Here is a 22414-nt window from a genome sequence, read left to right on the forward strand (position 1 = left end):
TTAACGAAGTGGCTGTGGGTAGGTCAAGAAAACCATTACGACGACGAAGAGGCCAGTGCTCACTGCAGTTGAACGAGCCGTATATTAGGGCTGCATGAAAGTGGATTTTCCTTCCGCGGTATTGCAGAACGACTTCGCAGGAATGTCTCCCCGGTTCATGCGTGCTGGCAGAAGTGGTCACGATAATGTATGCTCGTAAGGAGAACGGGCTCCGGTAGTCCCCGTGGCACCACCGCGAGGGAGAACCTCTGTATTCGGCGTGTGACTGTGGCGCAGCGGACTCCTTCTGCAGCAGCAATTCGACGTCAGTTGGTACCACAATAACTCAACGAGCTTTTCGAAATCGGTTACTTGAAGGAGACCACCGAGCCAGGCGCCCTGCGGCGTACATTCCACTTACCCCAAACTACCACCGTCTGCGACTTCAGTGGTGTCAAACGAGAGGTCGAGAATGGAGTGGAGGTTCGTGGTGTTTTCGGATGAAAGACGTTTCTGCCTTGGCGCCAGTGATGGCCGTGTGTTGGTTAGAAGGAGGCCAGGTGAGTGCCTGTTAGGGTTGCTCACGTACTCAAGCTCGGTATATATAGAACTACTCAACATCAAAATGGCGTCTGTGAGGTTAGGCTTGCCCTGTTATGCAAAATCCGCGAACCAGCGTACTACTACTCAACTTGGTGTCAATGATCTCGGGTCAGATCCCCTAGCCTACCTACTCAACTAGGGGTCAATGACCTCGTGGGAAAATGCTGACTCAGCGCTGACTCGGTGTTTTAGAATCAGCCCTGCACTACTACTCACGCCCAAACAGGTTTGGATCAATCTCATTTTTACCTTCGAGTAGCAAATCTACTGTACATGGTAAGACTTTTATATTCATTCCTCAATGGTATTTTGACATAAATATGTCTTCACCTGAAAATTGGCATTACGGAAGTTAGTGGGATGTAGCCTAAGTGTAACCTAGAACCCGTGCAAGCTATGTCTTGTGGCTGGTATTCTTCTTGTAGTGCCTTCTCCATTACTGGAGGTTGGCCACAATGGGTGTGAAGTCTGCACGATGTTCGCTTGGCCTCATCACTCTATTTGAATACAGTCCTGTCCCGTCTCCTAAGTTCCTCAGCCAAGAATGATTCCTTCGACCGCGACCTCTATGTCCATCAATTTTACTCTCTGCATGATCAATTTTAGTAGGTTGTGCTTGTAATTCACCATAATATGCGAAAGTCTTTCTTTCCTTGATTGTACACACCAACATTCTTTCCCTCCTCGTCCGACTCGTTGGCTGAATGGTCAGCGTACTGGCCTTCGGTTCAGAGGGTGCAGGGTTCGATTCCCGGACGGGTCGAGCATTCTAACCGTCATTGGTTAATTCCCTTGGCTCTGGGGCTAGGTGTTTGTGCTGTCTCCAACATCCCTGCAACTCACACACTACACATAACAGTGCCGTCCACCACAATAACACGCAGTTACCTACACATGGCAGATCATCTGAGGGTCTACCTTACAAGGGCTGCACACGGCTTGAAATAGCCAGACGAAATTAAAATTTAAAAAATCCCTCCTCATGCTCATGAAGACCCAGTCAGTCGACGAGATCCTAACACCCTTCGGAAAACCCACATCTCGATGACATTAATTCTCCTAATGGTGTTACATTAAATGGTGTTATGTCTGGTTGTCGTGTGAAATTAGCAGCCGTTGGTGGATGTCCATGACCGAGAGACGTATTTATTTTGGCAAAGGGTAAAGTGGTTTATTTTCTCATTTAGCTGTTGTCTCGAAGTTCTGTAGGTTTCACAGGAAAATAATATAGAAATCATTATACATTTACCATTTATTAAGATAGAGTAATTGACTTGGGAACATTATAGATCTGTTATCGCCTAATACTAGTCACTGGTTGTTCTTATCTTTGGATGCTCATCGACGATAGTGTCCCACATTGTAGAAGAGACGTAGGGAGAGGAAGTAGACGATCTCGACCAGACTCAGGATGCTGAAACCTAGGAAGAGGCCCAGCAAACCGCCACAGTTTGCTGTAAAGAGATGAAAACATAAAATGTCAACAGTATATTTGACATTAGCTGATGTACTCGTGCTTCGCTACGAAATTCTACATTGTATACAGAATTCTAGATGAAGTCAATTCATTGTATTAACCTCGACGGGCGTTGTGAAAAGATACCAGTGAATTTGTACAACCCTGGCGTTCACTCCGTATCGCCGTTCACTGTAGCTGTTACTTAGTGCAAGGTGAACTGCTATCTGGAGTTGTAGCGTTTAGTAAATACTGGTTTTCTCAGGAACTTGATTTAAATATTGTGTGGCTCGTTTTACGACCCCACAACGGCGTTTTTGTTACGAAGTTTGTCGTGACCTAAAATTTTGTAAGTGTTCATATTTCATTCGAAGTGCGTGTTTGGTACTTTTTCTTCGTGTAAGCCTTGCTATGGCTTCCACATCTCGTCCTGGCATGGCAGTGTGTGATCCTAGGATCGCAGTGTTTTAAAGGAAGATGCCGAAGGAAGTGACGACAGAGATCTTTCAGAAGAAAATGATCCAGATCACAATTTCGAGCACGAAATGGAATCGGAACAAGAAGGTGAGGAAGACGAAGAGGGACAACCTAGAACAGATAAAAGTGGTCAACTACCGAACCCAACAGGCAAGTGAGACGTCAAAGTCAGAACATTATTGTCAAACTTCCAACTCTTAAGTGGTTGTGAAAATGATGCAAATGACTGTGAAATTCAAAAGTATTATGAGTTTTCTATACTATAATATTTAGATGTACCTTTGAATTTGCTTTGGAGCAGTGAACATTTAAAATTTGTTTTCATTTCAGCTTAATTCACAACGCCAGTCGAGGTTTAAATTGCATAATAACACAGGTATTTAAAAATTAAATTTTAGGCGCTTTCCCAAGAACAACCATTTCATCCTGCGTGAATAAATTTATTTATAGCCTATACTGTATTGTTATATTCGTCGACTTTACATATCGATATTCAATGAATTCAGTTCCCCAATTTTCTACTGGCTCGTCATTGATATGAACTTAGCAACAAAAATCGAAATTCTTGAATATCTCTGTTATCATAGCCGGTAGGGTAAAAATGTTTCAGACATAAATTATCGGAAATTGAATTCTACATAACTTTGTTTTTGAAGTATTTTCGATAGCACCACTAATAAAACACATTTTTTGAATTGCATTTTAGGCATTCCTATAAACCACAGTTTACATGACATTTACAGTAAGATACAAAAGTTAAAACTAGAAAAGCAGCTGGAATTGATAAGGATTCTGGGGAAATACTAAACACAATGTGTTGGGATATAGTACCAAATCTGAAGTACTTATTTGATTCTTGTTTGCGGGAAGGAGCTACTGTATACCAAATGAATGGGGAGTTGCTATAGTAGCCCCTGTGTATAAGGAAATGGTTATAGATATAAAGCTGTTTTTTTTTTTTGCTATTTGATTAACGTCGCACCGACACAGATAGGTCTTATGGAGACGATGGGACAGGAAAGGCCTAGGAATGGGAAGGAAGCGGCCTTAGCCTTAATTAAGGTACAGCCCCAGCATGTGCCTGGTGTGAAAAAGGGAAACCACAGAAAACGATCTTCAGGGCAGCCGACAGTGGGATTCGAACCCAATATCTCACAGCTGCGCTCTCCTAACGGCACGGCTAACTCAACCGGTAAGCTGAAAATTACAGGCCAGTCAGTTTGACATCCATTGCATGTAGGCTTTGGGAAAGCATTCTTTCTTATTATATCAGACATGTTTGCGAAATTAATAACTGGTTTGACAGAAAGCAGTTTGGGTTTAGGAAAGGTTATTTCACTGAAGCTAAACTTATAGGATTACAGCAAGATATGGCAGATATCCTGGATTCAAGAGGTCAAATGTTCTGTATCACGATTGATATATCTAAGGCATTTGATAGGGTAGATCGTGGGAGACTACTGGCAAAAATGAATGAAATTGGACTAGACAAAAGAGTGACTGAATGGATTGCTATATTTCTAGAAAATAGAACTCGGAAAATTATAGTAGGCACATCTTTATCTGACCCTGCACTAATTAAGAGGGGAATTCATCAAGGCAGTATTATTGTACCTTTTTTCTTATATATATCAATGATATGTGTATAGTAGCGGAATCAGAGATAGGGTTTTTTCAAGACGATATTATTATGTACAGAGTATTAAATAAGTTTAAAACTTGTGGGCAACTGCAGAATGACCTCGATAATATTGTGATATGGACAGTAGGCAATGGTATGATGATAAACGGGTTTAAAAGTCTGTTTGTGTGTTTCACAAACAGGAAAAGTAGTCTCAGTTTTAATTACTGCGTTGGTGGGTTGAAAGTTCCGTTTGGGGATAACTCTAAGACCTAGGGGTTAATGTAAGGAAAGATCTTCGTTGGGGTAATCACATAAATATGATTGTAAATAAAGGGTACGCACATGACTATGAGGGTATTTAGGGGTTGTAGTGAGGATGTAAAGTAGAGGGCATATAAGTCTCTGGTAGGACCCCAACTGGAGTATGGTTCCAATGTTTGGGACCCTCACCAGGATTACTTGATTCAAGAACTGGAAAAGATCCAAAGAAAAGCAGCTCGATTTGTTCTGGATGATTTCCGTCAAAAGAGCAGCGTTACAAAAATGTTGCAAAGTTTGAGCTCGGAAGACTTTGGAGAAAGGAGACGAGCTGCTCGACTAAGCGGTATGTTCCGAGCTGTTAGTGGAGAGATGGCGTGGAATAACATCAGTAGACGAATAAGTTTGAGTGATGTCTTTAAAAGTAGGATAGATCACAATATGCAGATCAAGCTGGAATTCAATAGGGCAAATTGGGGCAAATATTCGTTTATAGGAAGGGGAGTTAAGGATTGGAATAACTTACCGAGGCAGATGTTCAATAAATATCCAATTTCTTTGCAGTCACTTAAGAAAAGGCTAAGAAAACAAGAGATAGGGAATGGCTAACTGGGCGACTGCCCTAAATGCGGATCAGTAGTGATTGATCGATCGATTGATTGATTGATTGATTGATTGATTTATTGATTGATTGATTGATTGATTGATTGATTCATTGATTGATTGATTGATTTCTCTCAGCGTGAATAAAAATATTTACAGCCTAGATTGTAGTGCAACATTCCCCGATTTTACATACCGATTTTCATTAAATTCTGTTTACCCATTTCGTCGTGGCTCGACGCTGATATAGATTTAGCAACAAAAATACAAATTCATAAATATCTCTGTTATCATAGCCGGTACGATAAAAATGTATAAGAAATAAATGATCGCACATTTAATTCTATATAACTTTGGTGATGCAGTGTTTAGCGATAGGACCACTAATAACATAAATATTTGAGAATTATATTTTATGCCTTCCTCTAAACTACCATTTCGTTAAGCGTGAATATAATTATTTATAGGCCAGATTGTAGTGGTTCATTCCCCGACTTTACATACCGATTTTCATTAATTTCTCTTCAGTCGTTTTCTCGTGATGCGTGTACACACAGACAGACAGACAGACAGACAGACAGACAGACAGACAGACAGACAGACAGACAGACAGACAGACAGACAGACAGACAGACAGACAGACAGACAGACAGACAGACAGACAGACAGACAGACAGACAGACAGACAGACAGACAGACAGACAGACAGACAGACAGACAGACAGACAGACAGACAGACAGACAGACAGACAGACAGAAATTACGGAATATTAAAAAGTGCTTTTCCTTGTTACTGTGGACACGACCGATGCAGAAATACCATCCTTTTGAAATTCTGAGCAATGTACAGACAAAACTCTTATTTTATATATATATATATATATATATATATATATTGATTACTAACACGTCAGAAACAATTTAGGAGGTCTTCAAATCCTTCTGAACAGCAACAGTGAAGCGACCAAAGGGTTCGATCATAAAATAAACTGATTTTTTACTATTTGTTTTACGTGCCCCGATACAGAAAGATTGTGTGGCGATGAAGAGATAGGAAAATGCTAGGTCTGGGCATGAATCGACCGTGGAAATAAGGTAAAGCCCTGTGAAAATGCGAAAAGAGGGAAAAGCATCTTCAGGTTTGCCGAGAGTGAGATTTGAATTCACATCTCCCGAATGCAAGCTGACAACTACGTGACTCAAATCGTGTAGCTATTTAATCGGTCTTTTTCTTATTATTATACTGCCATACTGCCTTCTGCCATGGTCAACAGACCACCAATAAGGGTTGATCTCGGGCTAGGCGACAGTGATTATCCTGCCTCATTGCCATTTTATTATTATTATTTACATTATTATTATTATTATTATTATTATTATTATTATTATTATTATTATTATTATTATTATTATTATTATTATGTATGGTTTTTTTCATGTGTCTGTATATCTGGTGACATTCTTTTCCTTTTCTTTTTCTGAGTTGGTTCAGGTAAGACTTGTAATTTTTTCTCCACATTAATGGATCATATACATATTTTGTAGATCTGGGGAAAGAATAAAGAATCCTTTTTTTTAATTTAATCGGTCTTAAAATAAACATTCAGAAAACTAAATCCATAGTAATAAGCGAGTAGAAAATCAGCAATGTTACAACATTGGAAGAAAAGCCATTGAAACCTTGTCAGAATTCAAGTACCTTTACCTCAAATGTTGGTTAACACAGGAATAGGACCTAGGCAGAGACTCCGACTTTAACAATTCTGCACAATATAACATTTATATTAAGAAAATAGAGTTTTTAACAGTCATGAATATAGGTGACAATATTCTGTTTATGTTCAGCAACAGCTCAAGCCTTCATACCCAATGTGGAGTAGTAAAATTATAATGTACAAATAATAATATTAATAATAGTCTAATAGTATAACAGACACAGGGATTTATCGTAGAACTCAGAGGTAAGAAAGCGCGTGGGTTTAATGGCTGGGCAGGGAATCACTTAGAGCAGAAATTTACTTTAAAAAATTGGGAATTTTATTTCTTTCCTCTCTTAAAATCCAGATAGAGCAATTTAATGACTTGACAAGAAGCAGTTGAATAATTAGTTGAGAATATTCACATTGAACAAAGAGCTTGTCAGCCCCAACAACCCCTTAGACTTACAGGTGCGTAATCAGGTTCAAGTTTAATTGGGAGAAACTCCCAGTCATTGCTCCTAACATGTACAACATTATAGAGTCTGAGCTCCAAATACATAGAGTCTAGCCTCAGCAAAGAGAAGCGTCACTTGCTACATTCTCAATTACACTAGTAACCAATTGAATTACCTCACTTCATGGCGTTCATACACAGGTTGCCCCCTGGTGGGCTTATCAGTTAAAAAATTTCACACTCAGGTTAAGTACTATGCCCCAAGGGAAGCTAAACGTAAACAACGTTACCCGCAAAACCACAAATAACATACGGGTGTATATTACCCATTCTACAGGCAATAAGAAGGAAAGGAAACTGTTACAACAAAACAGGCCATTAACAAAAGCAAGAACCTAAGTTGGCTTTAGGCCCAAAGACACAGAGGCTAATCCCATTCCAAAAAGGGTGACTAAAGGGGAACGTTTAAAGGGTGAGACAAATTTCCAAAATTAAGAAAAACTTTAGTCACCCAGCTCAAAAGTAGAAGGGGAGAATTGCGAGGGTTATCACTCGTGATCCCTTATTTTAAATATTTTACCAGTAGGGAATATAAATTGAGTGCGAATCCTGCGCAGAAGGACCTATATTTCAGCGAAATATGAAAATATTACATATTAGATTTTACGGAAAACTAATTAAATCTTCCCGTCAAGACACCCGCCGGTACAGGTAAATTCTGCCATTACCTCTTAGCGCTGGATCTCCTTCAAGCCAGCTACTTCCTGCCTCCTGCCTCCTGCCTCCTGCCTCCTGCCTCCTGCCTCCTGCCTCCTGCCCCATCTATCCTCCGTCAAGTTGCACTCTCAATCACCGGAGCAAATCAGACAAGACGACCTGAAATCCCTCTCCTTTAATAGCTCCAGAGGGGTAATTTCGAGACTATAGTAGGATCCAGAGCGCTGGATTTCCATAAAATCCCCCGTGTTATGATTGGTTTGAGAAGTGACATAGGCCTACGGGCATGTGATAGGCAGATTACATTAGAGTAGGAACCAGGTGAAGTATTGGCAATTTCGCCACATAGAAGAAAACAAAACCCAGTAAAATAGTTTACCAACTATAGCAAATTAAATTTCTCTGGCGGTAGACATAGACTTAGCCCACCAGATAACGCTAGAAAATAGATGCTAGTGCCATTTAACCATCAGAGAAGAAAGTTTTTGAAATTCATGAAAGTTCTCAATCACTGTCATAGATGGCCACAGTGGAGAAGGCGCGCCGTTTAAATAGCCGGAGAAGGTGTGCCCTGGTACAATAACAACAACAACAATAATAATAATAATAATAATAATAATAATAATAATAATAATAATAATAATAATAATAATAATAATAATAGTAATAATGAAAATCCTCAGCCTGTTTCCAGTCATTCGACGGAGTCAGGATTGTAATGAATGAAGCACTCATCTAGCGGCTAGGATAGGAATTGTGCCGGCTGCCGAAGTCTGTGGCACTCCCCTCGGGCAATGGTTAATGACTGACAGATGAAAGCAGATGATATTGGAAGTTTTGCTGGAATGAAAGATGACAGAAAATTGGAGTACCCGGAAAAAACTTGTCGCACCTCCGCGTTGTCTATCACTAATCTCACATCGAGTGATCGTGATTTGAACCACGGAACCCCCCAGCGGTGAGAGGCCGGCGCGTTGCCACCTGAGCAACGGAGTCTCTGGTAATAATAGTAATTAGGGCCCGGATGTTTATGACGTCATATTTTCAAAATATTATTCCCATGTAAAATACAAGTTAAGCATGATTTTATATACGGTGATTACAATTATGCAATTTCCATGGGTTATATAAAGTCATATTTTGGCTTTTTTAACGTTTTCTTGTCATTTTCCGGTAATTTTTCTTATTAGGGCCTATGGCCATGTTTTCCCGTGAATTTTTGTATTTTTGTCATATTTTTATGTTTTAACTAGCAGATGTACCCGCGCTTCGTTACGGAATTCTACATTGTATACAGAATTCTAGGTTAGGTAGTGTACACGTTGTTAGCAAGACTTGTATTAAATTGCATAGCTCTTAACGTTACCCTAGAAACGCGATGGGTAAGTCACCAAACGTATTTTCTTTTGTGAAGACTGGGTGAGGGAATCTTTATTTAAACGGAAGGCCCTCTTGCCTACCATCAGTCGCAATCATTATACTTAATCTCCACCTGCCTTTTTACATCCTCAGAAAAACTGTCTTAGTGGTTTTCCCAACTGAAACCAACATAGATCAGTACAATGGTGCCAGTAGGAATGTCGCAATTCAAACCAATGCTATCATATGAAATACTCGATCAAATTAAAAACCACACATGTTCTCACTTTTAACGAACAGTACTACGCTGCCGATCTAACATTCCAAAGTTCCAGAGCTGGAATGACCAGGCCGCAGACAGTCGTGAGTTGTGAACACTCTTTAATTTTGGGAGGGGGGAGGTTTAAGACGGGATGAGGGGGCGAATAATGTAGAGTCCAAGGGCAAAAACTATGCCCTCTTACTCATCTGTTTAATAGGAGTTCCCGAGGAGTCGGAAAGTCTCAATTCACTACACTGGCGGCGAAAAAATCTGTCTTAATTTAATAAAATGAAGAGGAAGAAGCTTTTCTTAAGAAACGGCTCTTTTCAGGGTTTAATTTTGAGTTATTTAGTGAATTGTGGTGCTATAATTGGGAATAGGCTGACATTGTAATTCTACACCAGGTTATACTACTACTACTACTACTACTAAGTGAGCCTGTGCTTTAAGTGTGCACACGGCCAGTGACACGGCTCATTCAAAACAGCGCGCCAGAGTAGGGATCGAACAGCTTGAATACTATGATGAACCAATGTATTACGTGCCAGCACTATCAGAAAATGTTTAAACCAGGGGAATGGCATGCTAAAGAAGAAAGTTACCTAACTCCCCACCTATTTCCCGCCAATATTCAGGCAGACTGTTATACTCGGTACGCAGCAGTAATCCCATCGATTGGAGATGAGTGGCACCATAAGAGACAGAACAAAACAACAAACAATGGTCAATGTATTGTTATTGTTGATCACTCTTACGCGCTTTTGATATTGTAGGCCTTCACATTTAGTTTCCTTCCGACTCCGAAATAGGCCCCTACCACTCTTATCATAGACGGTACGGAAAAACTGAATAAAACATAAATGATCGGAAATTTTATTCTGTAGTAGTACCTTTCGATAGAACCAATAATATATGTATTTAAAAATTAAATTAAATTTTAGGCACCTTCCCCTAAACTACAATTTCATCAAGGGTGAATGAAATTGTTTATAGATTAGACTATAGTTTCTTATTCCCCGACTCTATATACCAATTTTCATTAAATTCTGTTAACCCATTTACTCGTGGCTCGGTATTTATTTGGACTTAGCAACAAAAATACAAATTCATGAATATCTGTGTTATCATAGCCGGTACGGTAAAATGTATAAGAAATGAATGATCAGAAATTTAATTCTATATAATTTTAGTTATGTAGTATTTATCGATAGGGCCACTAATAATGTAAATATTTGAGAATTCAATTTTAGGCCTTCCCTTAAACTACCATTTCGCTCACGGTGAATTTATTATTTATAGCCTGGATTGTAGAAATGGTGAATTAGGAGGGTAAGCTGTATAGAAAGAAACAGATGCGTAGAAAACGACAGGAAGATGATCCTCAATTGAATAATGATTTGACGTATTTCAAATATGTCCGAATAACGTCCTGCGATGATGAGCGGTCGTTTCCCCGTTACAAGTCAATGTTGCGTGAAAATAGAAAATCGTTCCTATTTGAAAACTTTAATATGTGTGTAATTTGCTATTGTAATTCTTTCTGAACGCCCATCAAAATGTGACATTTATTTCATTCTGTGCAAAGTCGAATGTTACCTCTGGATTGAGTAATTAAATAAACTGAAAATACCGTGCATCCGCCTCTGTGGTGTAGTGGTTAGTGTGATTAGCTGCCACCTCGGAGCCCGGGTTCGATTTCCGGCTGTGCCACGAAATTTGAAAAGTGGTACGAGGGCTGGAACGGGGTCCACTCAGCCTCGGGAGGTCGAAAGAGTAGAGGTGGGTTCGAATCGCATCTCAGCCATTCTGGAAGTGGTTATCCGTGGTTTCCCACTTCTCCTCCAGGCAAATGCCGGGATGGTACCTAACTTAAGGCCACGGCCGCTTCCTTCCCTCTTTCTTGTCTATTCGTCTATCCCCTCAAATCTTCCCATCCTCCCACAAGACCCCTGTTCAGCATAGCAGGTGAGGCCGCCTATCGAGGTACTGGTTATTCTCCCCAGTTGTATCCCCTGACCCATTGTCTCATGTTCCAGGACACTACCCTTGAGGCGGTAGAGTTGGGATCCCTCACTGAGTCCGAGGAAAAATCCAACCCTGGAGACCAAACAAATTAAAAAGAAGAAAAAATACCGTGCAATAATAAAAATTAATATTATTACTTATTTATTATTATTGAATTGCTAGATTTTGAAAGTATATTTTCATTACAATCTTAAACAGCGGCAAGATTTCGAAAATGTTCCCAATAAATTTCGAAGTCATATTTTAATAATTTTAGTTCATAAATGCTTACATATTTCTAACATTTTAGGTCGTAAACATCCGGACATTAATAATGATAATAATAATAATGATAATGATAATAATAGTAATAATAATAATAATAATAATAATAATAATAATAATAATAATAATAATAATAATAATAATAATAATAATAATATGACCTCTGCTATCATGTGCAGGCGTTGTAACTTGGCGGAATCTGGCTACCTGTTCGTCAATTTCGACGTTCCAGTCTACTCTAGGCCTATAAGGTGACGGAGTACACCTGATCTCTCTTGGGCGTCTGTAGGAGAATTTTAATAAATTTTGTCGGTTAAGCACCAAATGTGTCATCAGAGATAATTTACATGCCCATATCGTACGACTCCGTCCAAAAGGTTACTCCTCAGTTTTAGAAAACTCTATTTCATTTAGTTTGATTTACATTGGTCCCTTACCCAGAAAGTCGGAGGCACCATACAGTTCGCTGCGTTTCCTGGTGATCACATGCATGTCCTTAAGAAATATGTTGAAACTCCCTATGCGCTTTCTGAAAAAGGAAAAGAAAGAATTAAGACCGGGTAGTTAAATTGTGTTGAGATAATAATAATAATAATAATAATAATAATAATAATAATAATAATAATAATAATAATAATAATAATAATGCAGGAAATCAGACCAAGAAGGAACATTGCCAGTTATTGGTATGAAAAACAAAATGGGGGCAAGAAGTGAATACATAATTTATTTTAAATGAAAGGCAATGAACCAAAATCAAACTCTATGGCACAAGAGCTAGGAAGGGCCTTGATCTACAAAATGACCGCTGCTCAGCCCGAAGGCCTACTGATTACGAGGTGTCATGTGGTCAGTACAACAAATCCTCCCGGCTGTTATTTTTGGGTTGCTAGACCGGGGCTGCCAACTCACCGTCGGATAGCTCCTCAATTGTAATCACGTAGGCTGAGTGGACCTCGAACCAGTCCTCAAAACCAGGTAAAAATCCCTGACCTGGCCACGAATTGAAGCCGAGGTCTCCTGGTATGAGGCAGGCACACTACCCCACCCAACACCGTGGGGCTGGCGAAAGGCAAGGATAATTAAAATTTATATCAGGTATAACCAAAAGTTATGTAAATGGCTATACAGGTACCTCAGTGGACAAGGAAAAACCAAAATATTGTACAGGTACGCCTCCGTGGTGTAGTGGTTAACGTGATTAGCTTCCACCCCCGGAGGCCCCAGTTCGAATCCCGGCTCTGCCGTGAAATTTTTAAAATGGTACGAGGACTGTAACGGGATCCACTCAGCCTCGGTAGGTCAGCTGAGTAGAGGAGGGTTTGATTACAATTTCAGCCATCCTCGATGTGGTTTTCCATGGTTTCCCACTTCTCCTATAGGCAAATGCCGGGATGGTAACTAACTCATGGCCACGGCCGCTTCATTCTCTCTTCCTTGTCTATCCCTCCCGATTTTCCCATCCCCCCCCCCCACTCCCCCACGAGGCCCCTGTTCAGCATAGCAGGTGAGGCCGCCTGGACAAGGTACTGACACCTCACCAATTTCATCCCCGACCCAATGTCTCACGCTCCAGGACACTGTTCTTGAGGCGGTAGAGGTGGGATCCCTCGCTGAGTCCAAGGGAGAAACCAACCCTTGAGACTAAACAAATTAAGAAATAAATAAATAAATAAATAATAATAATAATAATAATAATAACAATAAGTAAAACTTAATTGAAGCTTAAGGTACTACATTACATTATAACTTAGAATTTTGGAGGAATCCTAGGCTGCGTTTACATGGTTTCGTTAGCTTAAATATGCTCCCCTTCGCCCTGGCGTTAGTGGAAAATTTTAAATGGCAGCCCAGTGCCTAATGGGCCGGAAAACTCACGTCTAACTTGCCTCCTATGCCACCAGACACCACGGCCAAACAGGGTCATCGGGGAAAGAGGGAAGAAAATACAATTACTAATCCCTCAGATCGAAGTAGATCATAAACTGCTTATTTCCTCTTACTGCGTGAGAGACATAAGAGTGCTGAAATGTGCCACACATCGAGCTCGAGGAGCCATTGTTAGCCGGAATGACGGTACAGTGTAAGACCAAGTAGGGGCAATCAGGGATACGGGAGGGTGGGGGTATTCTTGGTACAAAATAATAGCTATAATTTTATATTTATTGTAGGCGGTATTGTACCGGTTACGACCTGTACATGAGTATTTTTTGAGTATAAATAACATTTAATTATCACGCGTAATGTTCTGAGCACGCCTGGTTTGTTTACCATCAGCGGGGCAAGCAAGCGAGTGAAGGACAGCTGTGAGCTGTGGCGTAGCCACAGGGGCTAGCTAGACCGCCCGCCCGCCACAACACGTGTTCCCAGCCTGGACTCGTATATTCTAGATTCCACGTCACATCTTCCAGATTGTTCGACGGAGAAAATTTTGTAACTCCCGTAATAATTATGCTAGCGGCGTGCGCGATATGTCATCTTGTTTGGGATCACCTGAACGTCGCAATGCTCAAGTTTCAAGTAAATCCATCGAGGGATGTAGGAGATATTCAATCAAGCCGTATTGTGACGTAGACGCCCCGGATCGAATAAAAGGAGGGCCCACTGTAGCCTGTTCACTCAGTTACAGCTGAGTAGTCAGCGTGGACACTCTCACTGCTACTATCGTCGTGTAGTGACAGTCCCGACGAGGAACTTTGTAATTTTCTAAGTATTCATAAAGTGAACTTGTATTTTTTTCGAGTGTGGGAGAACGAATTCTTCCAAGTATTCTCAAGTGGACTTGCAATATTTCGAGTGTCAAAGAACATTTTCTAAGTCTTCATAATTGAACTTACAATATTTACGGGTGTTCGAGACGGGAATGTTTCCAATTATTCATGAAATGGACTTGCATTTTTTACGTGTGCTAAACTCCTAATTGGACTTGTATTATTTACGTGTGAATTCTTCATAAATTGAACCTGCAATATTTGCGAGCGTTAAGAGACTCATTCCTCTAATAAACAGTGATTTATAAACTTTGCTAATAATGATCTTTGAATGTGCTCAAAGTTCCCGTAAGCATAAATTTGTGATTTTGCCGGTACTGGTTCAAAGACTTATAAACTTTGCCCGTGATGAACTCTAACTTCATTCAACGTCTTTAAACATAAACTTAGGATTTCTCCTGTGTTTATTCAAAGACTTATAAATTTCGCCAGTGATAGGCTGTGAATGTATTCATATGGGACTTGTGTTTTTCGTACATGTTCACTCAAAGACATGTACATTCGCCAGTGTTGATTCAAAGACTTATAAATTTCGTCAGTGATAGGCTGTGAATGTATTCATATGGGACTTGTGTTTTTCGTACATGTTCACTCAAAGACATGTACATTCGCCAGTGTTGATTCAAAGACTTATAAATTTCGTCAGTGATAGACTGTAAATTTATTCATGTGGATGGACTTATGTTTTTCGTCCGTGTTCATTCAAAGACTTGTACCTCCGCCAGTGATGAACTTTATATTTGGTCATAGTTTCATGAGAAGGGACTTGTGTTTTTTTGCCTGTATTTAGTCAGAGACGAAGACTTTGCTAGTGGTGAACTCTGAAATTATTTATTTTCCTCGTATACAGAAACATATCATTTTACGAGTGTTAAATTTTGAAAGTCTTGATGAATAATAACCAGTGACTTCGCTAATAGGTTAATCACCCAAGGTTTGTATGAACTCAGATCTATCAGTACTGCGAGTGACCTTGGAGACATCAACCCTCTCAGTCACATTGGACTGGGGTAGCAAATGATCATCTGCAACATAACCTGGATCATCGGGGTTCAACCTGGGCCTCGAAAGTTCGAGGCATCTCTACCTTCTACCAACCCAGACAGTCCAGCCGCTTCTGTACGGAGTGTCTGGAATCTTCTGGAACGTGTTCCAACCTGCTCGGCTTGGTGAACTGGCGAATCCGAGCCATATTATAGGACTATGTGGAAGACAACTTATATCTACCTGGAGGTGATGTGCAATTTCATGTCTTATATGAATAAACTCATGTTCAGTCAGAGTCAAAGTTTTCTTGCAGATAGGACCCTACCTCCTGTACCGAGCCCTAGCTACTAGTCACCCAGTTTTAGCCCTGAGAACTATATTCTTGCCTATTTTAAAATATTGAACTGAACATTTATTAAACATAACAGGCGATTTCGCCCCTATACATGTTCACATACAGAGAAAAGGAAAAATAAACAATAGAGAATACAAATTTACTAACTACTGCTACCGTCCGGCCGTGTCATCACCCTGGTGAGAAAAAGGCCGCCCTCCTCATGGTGACACAGCCGGCACTAACTGTGGAGCCCTAAGGCGAAACCCCAACAATCCTAACCAGATGACAGTGCGTTTATTCTCACCATTCCATTGCAACAAACCACATCTAACTGGATTCACTCTCCACTCCTATCCCACCTATCGCATTCTTCCCTTCCTTTGCTTATTTCGAGTGGGCCTTACCCACCCCGTCATTTTCCCTTGCCCATCCTCCCTTATCCCCCCTAATATGGATGAATGGCGATAAAAGGCACCTGCCCTAATTTCTTCTTCCTTCGTTATGCCCATTCATAGAGCGCGTTTGAACTTGATAGTTGGTTTGATGGTTTGTGCCTTCTTATCCTCCCAAAATCTCTTCATGAATGCACTGTGTTGCATCTTGCGTTCTGTCGACCACTTCCTACCAGTTGTCTTTTTTGGTTTCTCCCTAAATTTATGATTAGCTACTTTGGTTCTAAAAGCTCCACGATTTTCCATGATGTCGTCTGTAATATTTATTTCTTGGAGGTCCGCCTTAGTTTCTTCTGCCCTAATTTAATAATAATAATAATAATAATAATAATAATAATAATAATAATAGATCATAATAATAGTAATAATAATAATAAATAATAATAAACCACTCAGATCACCAAAAAATAAAAAGAAGAGAAAATTATCGTATCCCCTGGGCATGTCATAAGGCTCGTTGGACACTCCGGAAACGTGAAACCCCTAAAGTAGAGCCACCACAGCAGTCATCCTCAGAGCCTCGTGCCATGCCCCTCGTTCCGTAGAATTAACACCCCAGAATCAAGAGAGTAAAACTAAAAGAGAGAATAATAGTAATAATAATAATAATGATAGTAATAATAATAGTAATAATAATAATCTATGTATAAGAATATTATTCGTAACAGTCATTTGCTGTAGCTGTCTCTTACTCAATATTCAAGCATGCTCATCAAGTGTCCTTATTTCGTTCTGCGCTTTCATCACTTTATTGTTACTGACCTACACCTAATCAATACTGCAAACAACACCACTCAGCATTTCAACACTTGCATTCCCACCAACTCTAACACAAACAGAAAGACTTTGCCTTTATGTAATCCCATATCATTACCCAACTCCCCATACTCAACTAAGTACACAACTCCTATCTTCCTTAGCTCATTTGAATCTTATCATACTATCCCCTTCCCTTATATACACACTCTTCCCATATACATACAAAACTAGTCCACCCCCCTACTCCCTTGTCCAACCTCTAACTCAGCCACCTTCATTTTACTCTCGCAGGCCTTTTTTGCCGCGCATAAATACCTGTTCAATTCACCCCCTTTTTCCCACTGCTTAATAATCCACCTCAAGATTGTTTTCTCATCCCCCCTTCCCAATATTTTCCGATGCTCTTCACTCAATAATCCATGTCTTATCTCCCTCGTTTCCACGCAATCTCTTAGCAAATGAAATTCATCATTCACTGCTCCACGAAGTATACACCTTGTCTTGTCCCTCCCCTGCAGCCAACCTGTATTCCTTGGCAAACCTAACAACCACCACATCATTCCATATCGTTTTGACCTATCAACGTATCTAATATTCAACCCTGCTATCTCCTCTATTTTCGTCAAAACCTTTAGCGAATTTCCCAGTCTGCTTTCCCTTAATAATTTCTGCCTATGGATATCTCTAATCCTCCTTTCCAGTATCTTCATCCCTCTAACTTCTGTCTTCGACCATACCTCCCCCCCACAGGTGTCCTAATCCTATCCTCTCCACATATCCCTTTATTTTTTCTAGCCCCCCCCCCCCTATATATGCTCTTACATTGCTGTTCAGACGCTGCCTGCAATATCTTCCCACCTTCCTGTCTTTTTAAATTCATCCAGTATCTCACTATTCTTTTTATCCCCTCTGATTCCAAATCCTCCCCACACATTAGTTCCGCCCCTGCATTTGCTGTGCACCTCGGTAAGCCCATTACTAACTTAGCAAAACTACTAACAATCCTTCTTAGTTCTTCTCTTTTCTCATCCAGCCCCCAAACTTCTGCGCCGTACAATACCCTCCCGAATATTACCGACCTTAACACTAGCCTCAGGGTTTTATAATTGATACCCGGATATTTGGTTAGCATGTTTCTTACTGAGGCTAGGGCTGCCAATCCCCTGTTTTTCGCCCTTCTGATCTGGTCATTCCACGTTCCTTTGTCATTAAAAATAACTCCTAGATATTCCAACTTCCTTACCTGTTCCACACTTTCTCCCTGCATTACCCAATTACCTTCTTTCTTCTTTTGTCTACCTGGACTACTAATACTTTAGACTTATTTCCATTAATTCTCAATCCCCATTTCCTCGCAAATAGCGTCACTGCGTTTAACGCTCAATTCATCCCCCCTGAAGTTAGCGTCATCAATAACACATCATCCGCAAATATCAGTCCTGGTACCTCTAAACCATTAATTACCGGCACAGCCCAATTTTCTGCCCCAAACCCCTCTAAAATATCGTTGATAAATAAAATATACAGTATTGGCGATAATTTACACCCTTGCTTTAAACCCACCCTGGACTCTAAGGGCCTACTCAGTCTCTCTTCTCCCAATTTTACACAAAACCTAACCACCCTATATATTCCTTCCACTGCCCTCAACATCTTTTCCGAAATCCCTAAACTGCCTAATTTCTCTAATAGGGCCTCTCTATTCACCTTGTCAAAAGCTTTCTCAAAATCTATTGCTGCTACATAAACCGTACTTCTAACCATACTCTTATACTTTTCTAGAATAGTCTTTACTATCATAATATTGTCTATCGTTCTTTTCTTTTTTCTAAATCCTCCTTGATAATCTGTCAATATTTCATTTTCTTCCGCCCACCTACTTATCCTGTTCGCTAGCACTCCAGTGTATATTTTACTTACGGAATCCAGCAGAGATATGCCCCTGTAATTGTTCACACTACTCCTACTACCCTTCCCTTTGTATATTGGGCATATAATTCCTGTTTCCCATTCCTTCGGGAACTTCCCTCCCTCAAATATATTATTGAATAGTTTAACTATGCCCTCTATCATTATCTCATTTTTGCCAATTTCTTTCCAAAACTTGTTATTTATACCATTACATCCCCCGGCCGACTTGGCTCTAACTCTGCTTATCACTCCCAGGATTTCCTCCCTTGAGATTTCTTTATCCGGATCATATATTGCCACTCTCCTATTCCTCCAAATTACCTCTTTCCCCGTCCCTCTCCATCCTTCTTCCCCCTTTTCCCCTAGTAATTCATCAAAGTGCCTCACCCATTGCTCTTCCTCAATACTCGTTTTATCTTTGTTCCTTCCACCCTTAATAATTTTATTAATCTTGTCCCAAACTCTCTCAAAATTATTTGTCTTGCAATCCTTGTTTATGGCTTCAATTTGTTCCTCTAGCCACGCCTTTCTTGTCTCACAAATTTTCTTTTTATACTCCTTCCTCAATTCTTGGTCCCCACCTTTCCTTCTATAATCTTCTAACGCAATCATCACCTTCCACCGCATTCCTTCACACTCTCTATTAAATCATTCTTCTCCCTCCTTCTTATTTCTCTTACTAGATCTCGTCTTCTGCGCTATTATCTTTATTGGATGTAGCAGCAACTCTAAGGCTTTATCAGTATTATTCTCTTCTAAGGCCCCTTCCCACCCATATTTCAGGAATTGTAACTCCTCTTTTACTACTCTATTCCAATCTCGGCCCACTTTCTCTGACCATTTATACTTATTATATCCACTCCCCCGTTTATCACTCGTCCCATCCAACTTCCTTGTGCAATTCTCTTCCCCCCTTTTCAACATAACCCCCACCGGGAAATGGTGTGATTGAATCCAGTCTCCTATTTCCATTCTTACAATATCCTCAATCATCCCCTCCGAGCTCAAAACCATATCTATCACACTACCACCCTTCTCAGTAACATATGTCAATTTCCCCATCCTGTCCCCCTCTATCCACCCATTCAGAATATACAAATTTCCCACCGCACACATCTCCAGGAGCTTCTCTCCATAACTATTTATAATTTTGTCCTCACTCCTTCTACTTTTCAGCATACACATTCCATCCTCCCTACTATATACTGGGCTCTGTTCCCCTATTCTCGCGTTCCAATCCCCGAATAACAACATGTCCTCTTCCCCTGGAAACATTCTTCTTATCCTACCAATATCTACCAGTAACTCTTCAAAAAAATATTTATTTGCATATGCTGAATTACTAGGATGGCAGTAAACAAAGGCTAGATTTATTTTTCTCCTCCTTCCCTCAACCCCTCCCATATTCAATCTCATCCATATGGTTTCTTTCATATCGGTCTCTATATCCTCCACCATTTCACTAATTTCTTCCCTAATTAGAACTATCATACCTCCTGGTGCGCGGCCTCTAGTCCTCTCTTTTCTTCTATATTTATATTTTATCACAAACCCCTTCCATGTAATCTCCTTCCCTGTTTCCAGCCACGTCTCCAGTAGTGCCATCACATCGAAGCTTTCAATTTCTTCCCGCACTTTCTTATTTCCTAATTTGTTCATTAATCCCTCTATATTTACACATCCTATTTTCCAATATAGTTATAACTTTCCCTCACTCCCTTCTGTATCTCCCCCTCTGTTCTTGCTCCTAGTCATTATCGACCTATCAGTCGTTATCGCCCTCTCATCTTTTGTCTCCCTCCCATATCTTTTAACCGATCTATTCCCTTCCCCCTCCTCCCTATCCTCCTTCCCATTCCGACCATTTCCCCATAGGTCCTTCAGACTGATACTTCTTACTCAAAATTGCTTTACCTTCCTGTTGATTCGTCTTCCCTTGTCCTTTCTCGCTCACTAAAACACTACACTCTGCTCTCACGGTTTCTTGCTGTTCTCTCTCGCTGACCACTTCACTATCTTGATCTTCTGTATCCCGACTGCACTGTCCGTTCTCTTCTGAGATGATCTCCTCCCTTTCCACGTCCCTCCTCCTCCCCTTTTCTTCCTTCTTCTTCTCATCTTGTCTTGTCATCTCGTCACCCTCAGCGCTCTCGTTTGCGTCCATCTTCTTTAGCTTCGCCACTGAGTGCACTCTAACCCATCGCCCGTTTGTCACCTCCAACCGCAGTCCTCTTATTCGGGCCTTTAGCCCCTGGTTCCTCGCTCTCCATAAGTGCCTATTCAAGATTCTCATATTCTCTTCCCATGTCTCCTTTAACCCCCATTTTCAGTCCCTGTAAATTCTTACTGTTACCTAACACAATTTCTGCCATTAAGGTTGAGAAAAATTTAACCCTAATTGGCCTCCGACCTTTGGTTTTACCAACTCTCTCTACATCGTCTATGTCTATCTGACTAAAGTTTATTCTAAAATATAATCTGAGAGTCGGGCTCTTTTACCGGTACAGTATATAGCTTAGTTCTAATATCCTATGTTTTACAAGAAGAGAAACTAAATTGGGAATATGCACATGATAATCCTTTGGGATTATGCTGGGTCAAATGAAAGAAGAAGATATTCCTCAAGTTCCGCAGAATCATTTTTCTTTCTTTCAAATATTCCATCCATTACTGCTGGTACCCATATCCACACTGGTATATCAGTCATATAATCACTGCCTACTCTCACGCTATGGAAATTAATGACTTCACAATATCTCAATGTGTTCAAAAAATTCTGAAGATTGTAGCGATGAACGTGATTACACACTATTCAAGTATTGTGCATTTAAAAAATATTAACATGACTGCGTAATTTTTAACGTTTCTAAGAGATTCAGAAGTAATATTTATGATTGAACATAATAGCACTTAAATGAATTTATACTCACTTTTTCCACTTGTTTCTTTTAAAGAGAGGTTCCCACATGTATCCAGACTGTGATATCTCGACGTCATATTTGATCTCTGTGCAGGCGGGAAGACAATTGCAGTCTTCCAGATTGTCTGCGTCGAAGTTGTAAGCCTCTGAAACCATAATAAAACCTTATGTGCATCACTTACAGACGCAAAGCAAGATTATAGTTTGACGTGATTGTTGATATCGTGATCATAGCTAGGGGACCTCCAGTTTTGTGTGGAATCTGAACCACTGGAACGTTATATTTAAATTTTACAAATACAACATGCATTGACAGAGGGTCGAACCGCGGCCTCCTTTTGAGATGCCAGTGACTGTACCACACAGCTATCACGTCACCCTTCGTAATTTAAATGATCGGAATGTGGTCGGTACATAACAGAGGTCCAATAATTCGAGAAGCACATTAATTTTTTTTATTAAAACACAGAAAGGAAGGTAATTACGCAACAGCCAC

General features: G+C 40.3%; 1 protein-coding gene across 1 annotated transcript in view; it reads right to left on the minus strand.

Annotated features, from left to right (window-relative positions):
* Nucleotides 1–1851: 1851 nt before the first annotated feature.
* Nucleotides 1852–22414, minus strand: part of LOC136874564 (pickpocket protein 28) — a 343119-nt gene continuing 322556 nt past the window's right edge. Inside the window, exons 9-11 of the mRNA XM_067148201.2 lie at nucleotides 21929–22064; nucleotides 12219–12310; nucleotides 1852–2036 (exon numbers count right to left, since the gene is read on the minus strand). Of these exons, the coding sequence (XP_067004302.2) occupies nucleotides 1921–2036; nucleotides 12219–12310; nucleotides 21929–22064 (344 nt within the window). The 3' untranslated portion in view covers nucleotides 1852–1920. The remainder of the gene's footprint in view (nucleotides 2037–12218; nucleotides 12311–21928; nucleotides 22065–22414) is intronic.

The sequence above is a fragment of the Anabrus simplex genome, chromosome 5 (genome assembly GCF_040414725.1).
Source record: "Anabrus simplex isolate iqAnaSimp1 chromosome 5, ASM4041472v1, whole genome shotgun sequence".
Classification (NCBI taxonomy): domain Eukaryota; kingdom Metazoa; phylum Arthropoda; class Insecta; order Orthoptera; family Tettigoniidae; genus Anabrus; species Anabrus simplex.